The sequence below is a fragment of the Lepidochelys olivacea genome (genome assembly GCF_965140295.1).
Source record: "Lepidochelys olivacea isolate rLepOli2 genome assembly, chromosome: 21".
In the NCBI taxonomy this organism is placed as follows: Eukaryota; Metazoa; Chordata; order Testudines; family Cheloniidae; genus Lepidochelys; species Lepidochelys olivacea.
Window position 1 is genome coordinate 8710179 of NC_140431.1, and position 13463 is coordinate 8723641.

Sequence of the window (13463 nt, forward strand, 5' to 3'; positions counted from 1 at the left end):
TTTTTTATATATATTTGACTGGTACAAAGGTAGGGTGGAAAAAATAATACTTTTTGTAAAACTCAGGCTTTATTTGGTAAAAATCCGTTTAAACTGAAAACGAAGGGGCTTAACAATTCTTTAGAAGAGCTGCCCCTCCTAAATGTTGCCCTCTTTCTGACGAAGGATTTTGCAACGTGTTTCCCTCAGGCCTTTGTCAATTTCCTGCTGGGACACTGGGGACCATTGACACAAGAATCGTGTCCCCTGGTTCTGCAGTCCCCTGCCAAGCAGTGTGTCTACTCGAGGGGGGAGAGACCAAGATCCGCAGCACACATACCAGATCTCCACTAGGGCTCGTTCAAATCTTTAGCATCAGTGGTCATGTGCCCCTAGGCTCTTAAAACCCGGTTTTAATCTACCCCCCCCCGTTCGCGCTCACTGCCATCTGCGGCTCCCAGTCTTTAGCTACTGATCTGCAAGCAGGAGGAGGAAGGTAGCACCGTGACCTACAGAGAGGCAGGGGGCCTGGCCTGAGACTGGTATCCTCCCCTCTTGATTACATCATTTCCTGCTTATTGCTGCTCACTGGGATAGTGGACAGGGAGGGGCTGCTGGGTTAGCAAATGTGCTTCCTGCCCAGGAGAGAGAGAGAGGCATCCATATACAAGTCACTGCTGCAAATAGATTTGAAAGACTACATAGTATCAGCTGAGCCTCCTTCTCCTTCCCAGGGACTAGTCCAGCCCTACGTGCAGACTTCAGGAACCATGGGAGTCACCTGGTAGGACTTTCTATGTTGCGGGGTTAAAAAGCATGCCAGTGGCTGGGTCTTTATTGACTTGCCATGAATGTGACTGCATGAGGTTTGTAGACTGGTGTCTGCCAGGATAGGTCCCATCATTGCACGGGGGGTGGGGCGAGCTCCTGGCACCGAGCCCTGAAAGGTTACTTCCTGAGAAGGATGAGCTCAGGGATGCTGATCCAGACTGCCTTGGTCCTTGCTGGGATGCACCCTGGCAGCTTCTTCAGCCTGTGCTCCTTGTTGGTGTTTGAGCTGCTGCTGGCGCTGGCGAGCCAGCACCACCATGCTGCCCCCGCTTGGTCATCGTCACATGGGTCCCGGTGGGGATAGGGGGAGAAGGCACCCCACAGAGAAGAACACGGGTGAGGCAGGATTCTTGTTTAGGAGGGTGTGGAACATAAGAGTGGCCATTCTGGGTCAGACCAATCATCCATCCAGCTCAGTATCCTGTCTTCCAACGGTGGTCAGTGCCAGGTGCTTTGGAGGGAATGACAGAACAGGGAATCATCAAGTGATCCATCCCCTGTTGCCCATTCCCAGCTTCTGGCAAGCAGAGGCTAGGGACACTTCAGAGTATGGTTTTGCATCCTTGCCTATCCTGGCTAATAGCCATTGATGGACTTCTCCTGTATCAACTTATCTAGTTCTTTTTAGAACCTGTTATAGTCTTGGCCTTCACAACATCCTCTGGCAAAGAGTTCCACAGGTTGACTGTGTGTTGTGTGAAGAGACGCTGCTGTTCAGAGAATGCAAAGAGGGAGCTGGGTCATGTTCTGTCAGGGATCTAGCTGGGCTTGTAATTGTAGAATCACAGAAGCTTAGGGTTGGAAGAGACCTCAGGAGGTCATCTAGTCCCACCCCCTGCTCAAAGCATGACCAACATCAACTAAATTGTCCCAGCCAGGGTTTTGTCAAACCAGGCCTTAAAAACCTCTAAGGATGGAAATTCCACCACCTCCCTAGGGAACTCCTTCCAGTGCTTCACCATCCTCCTGGTGAAATAGTGTTTCCTAATATCCAACCTAGACCTCCCCCACTGCAACTTGAGGCCATTGCTTCTTGTTCTGTCATCTGCCACCACTGAGAACAGCCGAGCTCCATCCTCTTTGGAACCCCCCTTCAGGTAGTTGAAGGCTGCTATCAAATCTCCCCCTTACTCTTCTCTTCTGCAGACTAAACAAGCCCAGTTCCCTCAGCCTCTCCCCATAAGTCATGTTCCCCAACCTCCTAATCATTTTCGTTGCCCTCTGCTGGAATCTCTCCAATTTGCCCACATTCTTTCTGTAGTGCGGGGCCCAAAACTGGATGCAATACTCCAGATTGGCCTCGCCAGTGCATAACAGAGGGGAATAATCACTTCCCTCAATCTGCTGGCAATGCTCCTACTAATGCAGCCCAATATGCCATTAGCCTTCTTCGCAACAAGGGCAGGCTGCTGACTCATATCCAGCTTCTTGTCCACTGTAATCCCCAGGTCCTTTCTGCAGACCTGCTGCTTAGCCAGTCGGTCCTCAGCCTGTAGCAGTGCATGGGATTCTTCTGTCCTAAATGCAAGACTCTGCACTTGTCTTTGTTGAACCTCATTAGATTTCTTTTGGCCCAATCCTCCAGTTTGTCTAGGTCACTCTGGACCCTGTCCCCACCCTCCAGTGTGTCTACCTCTCCCTGCAGTTTAGTGTCCTCTGCGAACTTGCTGAGGGTGCAATCCATCCCATCATCCAGGTCATTAATAAAGATGTTGAACAAAACCAGCCCCAGGACTGACCCCTGGGGCACTCCGCTTGAAACTAGCTGCCAACTAGACATTGAGCTGTTGATCACTACCCGTTGAGCCCGACAATCTAGCCAACTTCCTTTCCACCTTATAGTTCATTCATCCAATCCATACTTTTTTAACTTGCTGGCAAGAATACTGTGGGAGACAGTATCAGAAGCTTTGCTAAAGTCAAGATATATCACGTCCACTGCTTTCCCCATATCCACAGAGCCAGTTATCTCATCATAGAAGGCAATCAGGTTGGTCAGACATGACTTGCCCTCGGTGAATCCATGACGACTTTTCCTGATCACCTTCTTCTCCTCCAAGTGCTTCAGAATGGATTCCTTGAGGACCTGCTCCATGATATTTTCAGGGACTGCGGTGAAGCCGACCAGTCTGTAGTTCCCCAGGGTCTCCTTCCCATTTTTAAAGATGGGCACTATATTTGCCTTTTTCCAATCGTCTGGGACCTGCCCCGATCGCCATGAGTTCAAAGATAATAGCCAATGGCTCTGCAATCACATCAGCCAACTCCCTCAGCACCCTTGGACGCATTAGATCCAGACCCATGAACTTGTGCATGTCCAGCTTTTCTAAATAGTCCTTAACCTGTTCTTTCACCACTGAGGACAGCTCACCTCCTCCCCATACTGTGTTGCCCAGGACAGCAGTGTGGGAGCTGACTTTGCCTGTGAAGACCGAGGCAAAAAAAGCATTGAGTACTTCAGCTTTTTCCACATCGTCTGTCACTAGGTTGCCTCCCCCATTCATTAAGGGTCCCACACTTTCCCTGACCACCTTCTTGTTGCTAACATACCTGTAGAAACCCTTCTGTTACCCTTCACATCCCTTGCTAGCTGCAACTCCAGTTGTGTTTTGGCCTCCCTGATTACATCCCTGCATGCTCGAGCAATATTTTTATACTCCTCCCTAGTCATCTATCCAAGTTTCCACTTCTTGTTAGCTTTCTTTTTGTGTTTAAGCTCACCAAATATTTCACTCTTCCGCCAAGCTGGTCGCCTGCCATATTTGCTATTCTTTCTGCACATCGGGATGGTTTGTTTCTGCACCCTCAATAAGGCTTCTTTAAAATACAGCTAGCTTTCCTGGACTCCTTTCCCTCTCATATTAGCCTTCCAAGGGATCCTGCCCATCAGTTCCCTAAGGCAGTCAAAGTCTGCTTTTCTGAAGTCCAGGGTCCGTAGTTTGCTACTCTCCTTTCTTCCTTTTGTGAGGATCCTGAACTCAACCATCTCATGGTCACTGCTGCCTAGGTTGCCACCCACTTCTACTTCCCCTGCCAATTCTTCCCTGTTTGTAAGCAGCAGGTCAAGAGGAGAACGGCCCCTGGTTGGTTCCTCTGGTAGTTGCACCAAGAAGTTGTCCCCAACACTCTCCAAAAACTTCCTGGATTGTCTGTGCACTGCTGTATTGCTCTCCCAGCAGATGTCAGGATGATTGAAGTCCCCCATTAGAACCAGGTCCTGTGTTCTGGAAACTTCAGTTAATTGTCCGAAGAAAGCCTCGTCTACCTCATCCTCCTGGTCCGGTGGTCCGTAGCCGACGCCCACCACGACATCACCCTGGTTGTTCTCGCTTCTAAACTTAACCCAAAGACTCTCAACAGGCTTTTCTCCAGTTTCATACTGGAGCTCTGAGCAATCCTACCGCTCTCTTACATACAGTGCAACTCCTCCACCTTTCCTCCACTCCCTGTCCTTCCTGGCTTATAGCTTATACCCATCCATGACAGTGCTTATACCCATCCATGACAGTGCTCCAGTCATGTGAGCTACCCCACCAAGTCTCTTATTCCAGTCACATCACAGTTCTTTGACTGTGCCAGGACTTCCAATTCTTCCTGCTTGTTTCCCAGGCTTCTTGCGTTTGTGCACATAATACCTAAGATAACTAGCTGATGGCCCTGCTTCCTCAGTATGAATCAGAAGCTCCCCTCCACTTCCCCCTTGCACCCTCCTCCTTGTGTTTTCTTCAGGTATCCCCCTTACCTCAGGGCTTAGGTCACCATCCCCCGGCGAACCTAGTTTAAAGCCCTCCTCACTAGGTTAGCCAGCCTGCCTGCGAAGATGCTCTTCCCTCCCTTCGTTAGGTTTCAGCAAGCTATGTCCATATTGCAATGGACATTAAGGGCATGGAGGACATGTATTTAAAAACAGGAGATCAAGGCTTTATACTGCTCAGGAGGGAAACAGAAGAGCTCTAAGAACATCTGTGGTCAAATGTGCTCTTGGTTATCTGGAGCTACCAGCGTAATAGAGCAAAAACCTTGTGTAAAACCTTCTGTGTGACGCTTGTTTTATATGTTTATAGGGTGACGAGGAAAATATATCTTGACAGTGTCCCATCTGTCCCGGCACTTGGCCAGCACCCATTGCAGTGGTTCTTTGTTACTGCCTGTTACACTTGCTCTGCGTGCCTTGGGGTTTTCTTAAATGCCCGTCACAGCTGAGTTGGGATGGCTGAATGGTCTAACAGGCCAGATTCAAAGCTCTTCTTATCCTCTCCTGGGTGTTCTAGCTTCCTTGCAGAGCCATGGGTTCAAATCCTGTTCCTGACCTATCTCTTTAATGCAGCAGTGGGCAAACTATGGCCTGCAGGCCAGATCCGGCCCACCAGCTGTTTTAATCCAGCCCTCGAGCGCCTGCTGGGGAGTCGGGTCTGGGGCTTGTCCTGCTCCAGCCGGGGAGAAGGGTCGGGGGCCGCTCCACACAGCTCCTGGAAGCAGTAGCATGGCCCCTCTCCGGCTCCTACGCATAGGGACAGCCAGGGGGGCTCAGCTCTGCACGCTGCCCCCGCCCCCAGCACTGCCCCCGCAGCTCCCATTGGCCGGGAACTGCAGCCAATTGGAGCTTCTGGGGCGGTGCCTTGAGATGGGGCAGCGTGTAGAGCCGCCTGGCCACAGCTCCGTGTAGGAGCTGGAGAAGGGACATGCCGCTGCGTCTGGGAACTGCTTGAGGTAAGTGCCGCCCGGAGCCTGCACCCCTGAGCCTGCCCCAGCCCTGATCCCCCTCCCACCCTCTAAACCCCTCAGTCCTAGCCCCATGCCAGAGCCCTTACCACCTCCCACACCGCAACCCCCATTTTGTGAGCATTCATGGCCCGCCATACAGTTTCTATTCCCAGTTGTGGCCCTTGGGCCAAAGAGTTTGCTCTTCCCTGCTTTAATGGCTGGATGTCTTTCTAAAAGCAGTGCTGTAGCTCAAAAAGAAGTGTATGGCTTTGATAGGGCAGGGAAACTCAGCCAGTAATTTTTCTGTGTTTTTCAAGAGGTCAGACAGGACTATCACAGTGCTCTCTTCTGGCCTTAAAGTGAATGAGTCAAGTATGGAAGTACTCTACAGATCAGATAACTATCATGCATGTTGGCTTCTAATCTCTATTCTAGACTTTATAAGTACATTGACTGGCTGAATTTGATTCTGACTTGGTTATCATATCTCTATGTATGCGATTACTGAATCTTTTCTGTTGCTTCCTTGTCTTCTATGACAGTGTGTCTCAGATGCCCGTGGCAGAGGGGAAGAGCGTCCAGCAAACAGTTGAAATCCTAACGAGGAAACTGGAGCTGCTGGGAGCAGAGAAACAAGGAACATTTTGTGTGGACTGTGAGACCTACCACACCGCTGCCTCCACCATGGGCAACCAAGGTCTGCATTTCACTTCCTTTCATGGAGCGATCAAAGCGCCCTGTGGCGATGGTTAAGGCTGATGGCTGGAGCTGGTATAACTCCACTCGAGCAATGTTCGGGGAAGTAGTTGTGCTCTCATTTTCTGACAAGGACGTCTAATGCCAGCTCTGAGTCTGAATCTCAATCCCACTAATGCTTTTTCCCCCCCTTCTTTTCTCCAATTATTCAGGGTGTCACTACTGCAATAACTTGGTGGTAGCTGTAGGGAAGAAAAGTAAAATAGGGACCAGATGCATGGATTCTGTTCTCAGAATCCATGCATTCTATTCTCCCTATGTTTAAAATGTACATAACAATACTGACCTACCTCACATGGGGTTGGGTGGCTTGACTGCTGATAATACAACACTTGATGGTCTTTGGATGAAAGATGTTACATCAATGAAGATTATGATTCACTCCCCAAAAACTTCATTAACACAGAGTTAAGACTGACCTGCGATGCCTCGTACCTTCTGAGTGCATCTGTACTTAGACTGCTGAAAACCAGGAAGTACAGAGTTATGGTACTCACCAGTCCTGCACCCTTCATACTACCCTCTTTGAGTGACACCCCAAACCTGCTGTTACAGACAGTAATAATCGGTCCTTCTGCTTGTCATTCTGCAAGGGTACAAGGAAATGCTGGTCAAGGTTAACTGTTAACAAGTATTTTAGGTAGTGAATTTCCCTTGTTCTTTGAGGAAGTGGTGGTACTGAGGGCAGGGGACAGTTTTCCTAGGGAGACCAAGAATGGTGGTGTCACTCTTTTTAAGTGGAGGGGCTCTATCTCAGGGCACCCTTTCTTAAGCAACTTCAGATGTAACCCCCTAGCCCTACCCTGGTTCCTCAGGATGCACGGGAATTTTTCAAGATCATCTGAGCGAGCATGTAGACTACAGAGCGCTTTAAAAAAACGACTCAACTAGTCTCACCTTCAACTGTCATGGTGTTAAGCTTCGCTATAAGTGTCTCTAGAGGTCAGCAGTGAGCCTGTGCATCGCGTATCTGTCTGGTCTGTGAATGTGGTCTGTGCAGAGTTCTCTGTGAACACTAGGCTCTCTGGCTCAAGGTATTTCTTGCAACCTTGCCCTGCTGTTGGATTTTGCTGATCACTTACATGCAAACAGCGTGGAAGAAAAGTAACAGAAGTTTGATTTTTATATTTTCTTTTTTTTGTGATTTCCATGGAGGGAAGTCTTGTCTGCACAAATCTGCTCAGGGGCTAGTTCTTTAAATAGGCAGCTGCACAGTGTCCTAGCTCTTAGTTGTGAAGCCCGATGTAAAGCAATTATAAAGCGTACACTTTTCCTTGAATACCCAAAACAGCTTTCTGCTGAGGGCGTGCCCTAGTGGTTAATGAATCAACAGTGATCAGAAATTTAGTTTTGGGTCTTTTCCTATGTAACATCTTTAAAAAAGAACTTCCCTTCACAGCTAAGTAAAGGCTACGTGGTATGGCATTTCTTGTGTTAAGCTCTCATTAAGAGTCTAATTCTGGTTGTTGGGCTTGGTGTGTGGGTGACTGGGTGGTGTGGTGGCCTGTGATATACAGGCGGCCAGACAGGATGATTCGGTGAATGAGAGTTAAGACTAGACTCCACCTATCCCCCTGGACACCTACTCCAGGGATGGACAAGGACAGTAAGCAGGTGCCCAGACTCCGGAACTACATGGGCAAGGGGGATTCTTTATTTCCCCTAACTCCCGTGCAGGGATGTACAATGCAAGTCACAACCTATGTTATTTATAATGCCTTCGAGCCACATTGGAACCCCCTTTTGTGCATGAGGAATTACTCATGCTGCTAATCTCGTTGACTTCACTGGGGCTGTTTGTATAATTGCTCTTTCGCAGTTTGGCCCTTAGATCGTTAAAGCAGAAAGAATATTAGAAATCCAATGTACTCCTCAGTGTTCATGCTCTTTATTTACATGTTACCCTTCTCTCATCTTGGGCAGCGTAAATCAAGGTCATTTTTGTCTCTCATCACTTTGTCTCAGCACTGCAGGTTTTGGGTTGTGCGTACTGTGGGAGTGGAGCAGGGGTTATTTATCTAAAAAACTGTTTCCACTGGGATTTGAAAAAAAAACAATTCCTATTTGTGTTCAGTTTTGCAGAAGTGTTGGAAGGGTTCTTAGTTTCACTCCAGTGCCTAAATTTTGGCCCAAACATGAGTTGACGGTGCCCCTAAGGAGTAAAGTTGCTGAGACTTCATCGTGGTGGGTCAACGGTTCGATCCGTTCATATGGAATATTAAAGGAAACCTGGCTGCAAATATTGAATTTGTTCAAGTTGGGCTCTCTTTTTACAAAGGCTGGAGGGCATCCAGTATGCGCGCTCTTTGTTAGACATTAAGTATCTTCAGTTCAGTAGACCGTTCCCACCTCCCTTCCCCAGTAAAATGTCCCATTTCCCAAGCTGACATACGTGTGTATGAGTGAGTGAATTGGTAAATGGAGACACGGCAGTAAAGTTAGCAGTCAGATGGCTCTCTAGAGTAAATATAAAACATGTTTATAAATTTGAGTTTTGGGCTCCTACATCTCAGTGGGTGCAGGAAATACAGAGATCAGGGCATGCTTTGGAATGGCAGAAACCTTAATGTACCAGCTTGAGGTTTTTTTTTTTTTTTATGTTTTGTTTTTAGATCATAAACCAAACCCATACGCCCAGTGTCCAGAATCTCATTAAACATTCATTAGGAATACAGAAATCCTGAAACAGCGTTTCTTTTGTCCCTGTCTTTGTTGATTGTAACAGCTGTTTCTTCTTGAAAGCATGCAAGAGGGAAGAGGCATCCTTTCTACAGTTAAAATACCATTGCTCTTGTTCCAGGGCAGGCTGGCAAGCTGATGTACGTGATGCATAACTCTGAATATCCCCTCAGCTGTTTCGCTCTCTTTGAAAACGGCCCCTGCCTCATAGCAGATGCCAACTTCGACGTCCTGATGGTGAAACTGAAAGGCTTCTTCCAAAACGCCAAGGCAAACAAGATAGAGAGCCGGGGTACGCGGTACCAGTACTGTGACTTCTTGGTGAAGGTTGGCACTGTTACCATGGGGCCCAGTGCCCGAGGAATATCTGTGGAGGTAAGGCTGTTCGTTCCTTGAGGTGGCTAGTCTCATTGACTTCAGTGAAACATAGAATCACAGAATCGTAGGACCGGAAGGGACCTTGTGCTCCCTCTGGCTAACAATGAGAGGATTGCGATTAGAGTCAGGAGCATCAGTCCCAGCACACCAGCTGCCTAAATATGGGCAAGTACTTTGTAGGCATCACGACAGAGGTGCGTTTGAAGGACGATGCCATGGCTTTGCCGACGTTCAAGGGGAGATCTTCCAGTGTGTATGAGATGACCCGGGAAAAAGTGCAAAGGTGTTTGAGGGGAAAATAAGACTAATGGGTAATAACAATTGGCATCGTTAGCAGAGTAGAGGCATGTGTTGAAGGCTCAGTCGTGTGTATGAGAGGATAGGTGGGGCTGTGCTAAGCTAGGAAGCGCCCCTGAAAGTGAAAATGAGTGGTTTGTTTTAGAAGCAGTGGAAAAGGGGAGCCAGATTTTTGTCTTTTTTTTTCTAAACACTTTTAAATCCTGTTTTACAAATATTTGATTGATCACCTCATTGGACATCTCTAAACATGCATTTCAGCGTGCCTAGTCAATAGCATTATTCTATATTTCTGTAGAATAAAGACAGTTGCCATAATGATAGCAGCATTTCTATTGATCTTAGGGTTAGCAGAAGCTTGCCTTATACCAAACTTGAGTTTGGGACCCAATTTGAGCTGCCTGTCTTGTTTTTAGTTAAACAGGGTTTCCAAAGTACGTGTCTGGTCTTAATTCTGCTTATAAACAATGCCCCCACCCTCACCCCTTCTTCCAAAACACCAAGGCAAACAAGATGGAGAGCCAGGGTACATCAAAAATGTTTGAGGTTTTTTTTGTTTTTTTTTCCACACACACACACAATCTAACAATCCACCTCACTTCTGACATGCAACATCCTTGTTATTCCAGACCCAAGTCCCTCCTGGGCAAAGTGGCATTTGAACTAAGGTCTGCAGAAATGAAAGGCTAGTGCATTAACCTCCGCTGTGCCATCTAGCCCCTGGAGTACCTAGGTCATTTAATAATGATGCATCTGCAGCTTTCTGATAACCTTTAACTTCCCTCATCCCCATTGCTTTTGTAAGTAAAATTCAGATGAGTTCCTTGAATGTTTTCCAGGGTGCTGGCTCGTTTAATTTTTTTCCCTCCTTCGCTTATTTGATAAACATCTCCTTTTAGTTTGCATATATGAGGAGGATTGTATATCCCTTTGTCCCCAAGGGATTGACGCGTTCTGTATCAGGGTTCAAAGTTAATTGTCTCCTGTGTGGTTCCCATCCACTGCTCCGTGCTTCCGTGCTCCTGTTTCTGTTGCCAGGTGGAATACTGCCCATGTGTGGTAGCCAACGACTGCTGGAACCTGCTCATGGAGTTCATGCAGAGCTTCATGGGGAATCACACGCCTGGAATCCCATCTGTGTTTGGCAACAAGCACGACAGCATCTACAGCCCAGGTGACACAATGGCTCAGTACATGGAACTGTTCAACAAGATCCGCAAACAGCAGCAGGTGCCTGTAGCTGGGATCAGATGAAGAAGACTCCAGGAGACCGTTCTTTTTTCTTAAAGTGACTATCCTCTTTTTTCCCAATTGTCCTCGTGGATCCCCTTGCTCAGTAATGTCCTAAAGATGTCTCCCCCTGTAGAAAAGCACCATTCATCTCCATATAGCAGGGGTAGAATCAGTTTTTCCTACCTCCACGCTTGGTCTCAAATATAGTGTGTGTTTCATCGCTCCATTCAGTGGTTAGCCCATTGGCGCTGGTGTGTCTCAATCCACCGGTAATGCTTGATTCTGGGGATAAATGTTCTTCTGCAGAAGGATAAAGTAGAAGATCCAGCTGTGTGTGCACACAGGCAGGGTTTTATTGTCCCTCATTTTCCCTAGCGGCTGACTGGTGAATGTGGGTTTGGGGGATATTCATATGGAAGCATTTTGGTACCACTTTAATAATAATAATTTTTAAAAGGCTTATTTTCATATAAGGATGTGGAGTCTCTTTATCCAGCAAGGGTAGTCTGTCAGTCTGTGTGTGTGTCTGTAACAAATTTTAATAATTTGTCTCTGGTGCAGAAGTTGTGTCTTAGCCGCGTTTATCTTCACACCCTCAATGGCAAATAATTTCCTTTTGTGACAAAAATCTCTATCAATTCTTTGCTGTCCCCTTGTGGTTATGTTCCTAACTTGCTATCATCTTTGATAGCTGATGAGTGGATTAAAACCTTCTGGCTCTCCGATGATACAAATGGAGTCTGGCCTTCCTGAAGGATTCTTCTCATCTGTTGAAACAAAGTATCTGCCACCCTATCTCATAGTTAGAAAGGGATCTGATAATATGGATAGAGGTCCCTTTGCTTTAAATCTCTACTCACCTGCGAAGTCCCATTGATTTCAGTGGGACTATTGAGGTGAGTAAAGGTTTGCAAGAGGCAGACTGTAGATTTACTGCAGGGCTTGAATATCATACAGCAATGATTTATGTATCTGGATGGAAAGCTAGGGCAATTCCCTCCCTTTAAACCATCTGTGCCCTTGGCTCTAAACACTGAGTAGCTGCCTGGCTGGGGAATGTAAATTCCTCTCTCCTCTTTATATTTTTCTGTGTTTTGTGGTGTTTGCTAAATAGATAGCAGCATGGCCTGTTTACCTCGGTTCTGCAGCTGCAAGACCTTTGTGTAGCTTCCCTGAAACGCCTTCCCAAGGAACTTCACAAGTAAATTGCTGCTAGGCAAGGATCTTCTCTGCTTAATTTCAGAATTCTGCGTCTTTGAAATGAGCAGGACTATCCTGGCCCTGCAGCCACTCCTCCTGCTGAACTCCCACTGAGGTCAGTGGGAGTTCCATGTCCAGAGGCTTTGCAGGGTTGTCCGTCCTTAATTCATGCCTTATGTCACACCAGTTTGAGCAAGTAACCTGAGGGACCAGAGTGTGCCTTCTTTAAAAAGCAGATTCTGCATCTCCAGCCCATACACGGAACTTGCCCTACAGCCCTGTGTCTAAAAAGTAAACTGGGCAAAACAGAAGTCTTGGACCTAAAGAAACCCAATGATCTTCCAGGCAAGCTGCAGTTGGACAGGGTCTGGGGAGGAAGGTTGAAGATATGTTTCTGGAGGATTGGAGAGAGAACAACTGTTTTGTTGCTTTGATTTACTGGTTGGCTGAGTTAGTTAATTCATTGTTTATATATGATTGGTTGGTTGTGTTTTTTGCTGAAGGGGGGGTCATTTATGTCTGTAAGTGTAATTCATTATTGTTATGGCACCTAGAGCTTGTTATATGGACATTTTTTATTATTATTTAACTCTGAATAAATTAAATAACTTGGCAGTGAGTGTTGTAAGCCCTGGTTAAATGATTTGCAACAAACAGTATTTAAATAAATTAGCAATTTGAACATATTGGAAGCAGGGGGAGCTAGTTTGGGGTCCAGTCTTGCAACTCAAATGCAAGTTACTCACTGAATTCTAATTCTCTCACTAACTTCAGGGGAGAGTCTTGTGAGTAAAGCTTGCAGAGTGTGGCCCTTAGCTCATTATTACTCTGTGTAATTAAGTGTGGCTAGGATCTTTTTTTTTTTTAAAGAAAATACTGTGGAATTGTGACTGGAAGATTAGGCACATCAAATGTTGCAAATGTCTCTTTCAATACAAAACACGTTTTGGTATCTCAGATGCATTTTGTAACCAAAGTCACATGTCTTTAAAGAGTATAATGTGTGTGCTGGATCTTATTGGTGTTCATTCTCTTCTTAAAGCCGGTTACTGTTCTGCAGTCACAGAGCTGGACCCCTTGGGCTAAATTCTGCTCTTAATCACATCTGTACCACTCCAGTGACGTCAGTGAGGTTGCATGGGTGTGAGGATAGGATCTAGGCCCATTATCTCTTAGTAAAGGCATCCATTGATGTGACTGCCTTCTCTAAAGTAGGGGATTGACATTTCTTTTGCTCTCTGGGGCCCCTGTTTTGATGGGGAAAATTATTAGCCCTTCTCCCCATCCCGTCAAGGCTATTCCAGGGCCAGCTGACTTGGCTTCAAACAGCAGTAGTCTGCCGCTGAGTGTTAAGAAGGTTTTTCAGTCATGTCATGTTAACTTTATTGAGCCAACGCAGTTGAAAA

General features: G+C 46.7%; 1 protein-coding gene across 1 annotated transcript; it reads left to right on the plus strand.

The window, feature by feature from the left end:
- Positions 1-568: 568 nt before the first annotated feature.
- MED20 (mediator complex subunit 20) lies at positions 569-12676 on the plus strand. The gene is made up of 4 exons (XM_084611286.1): positions 569-763; positions 6057-6211; positions 9071-9324; positions 10663-12676. Exons 1-4 carry the CDS (start codon positions 606-608, stop codon positions 10876-10878), a joined length of 783 nt encoding a protein of 260 aa, XP_084467412.1. The 5' UTR covers positions 569-605; the 3' UTR covers positions 10879-12676.
- Positions 12677-13463: the final 787 nt, after the last annotated feature.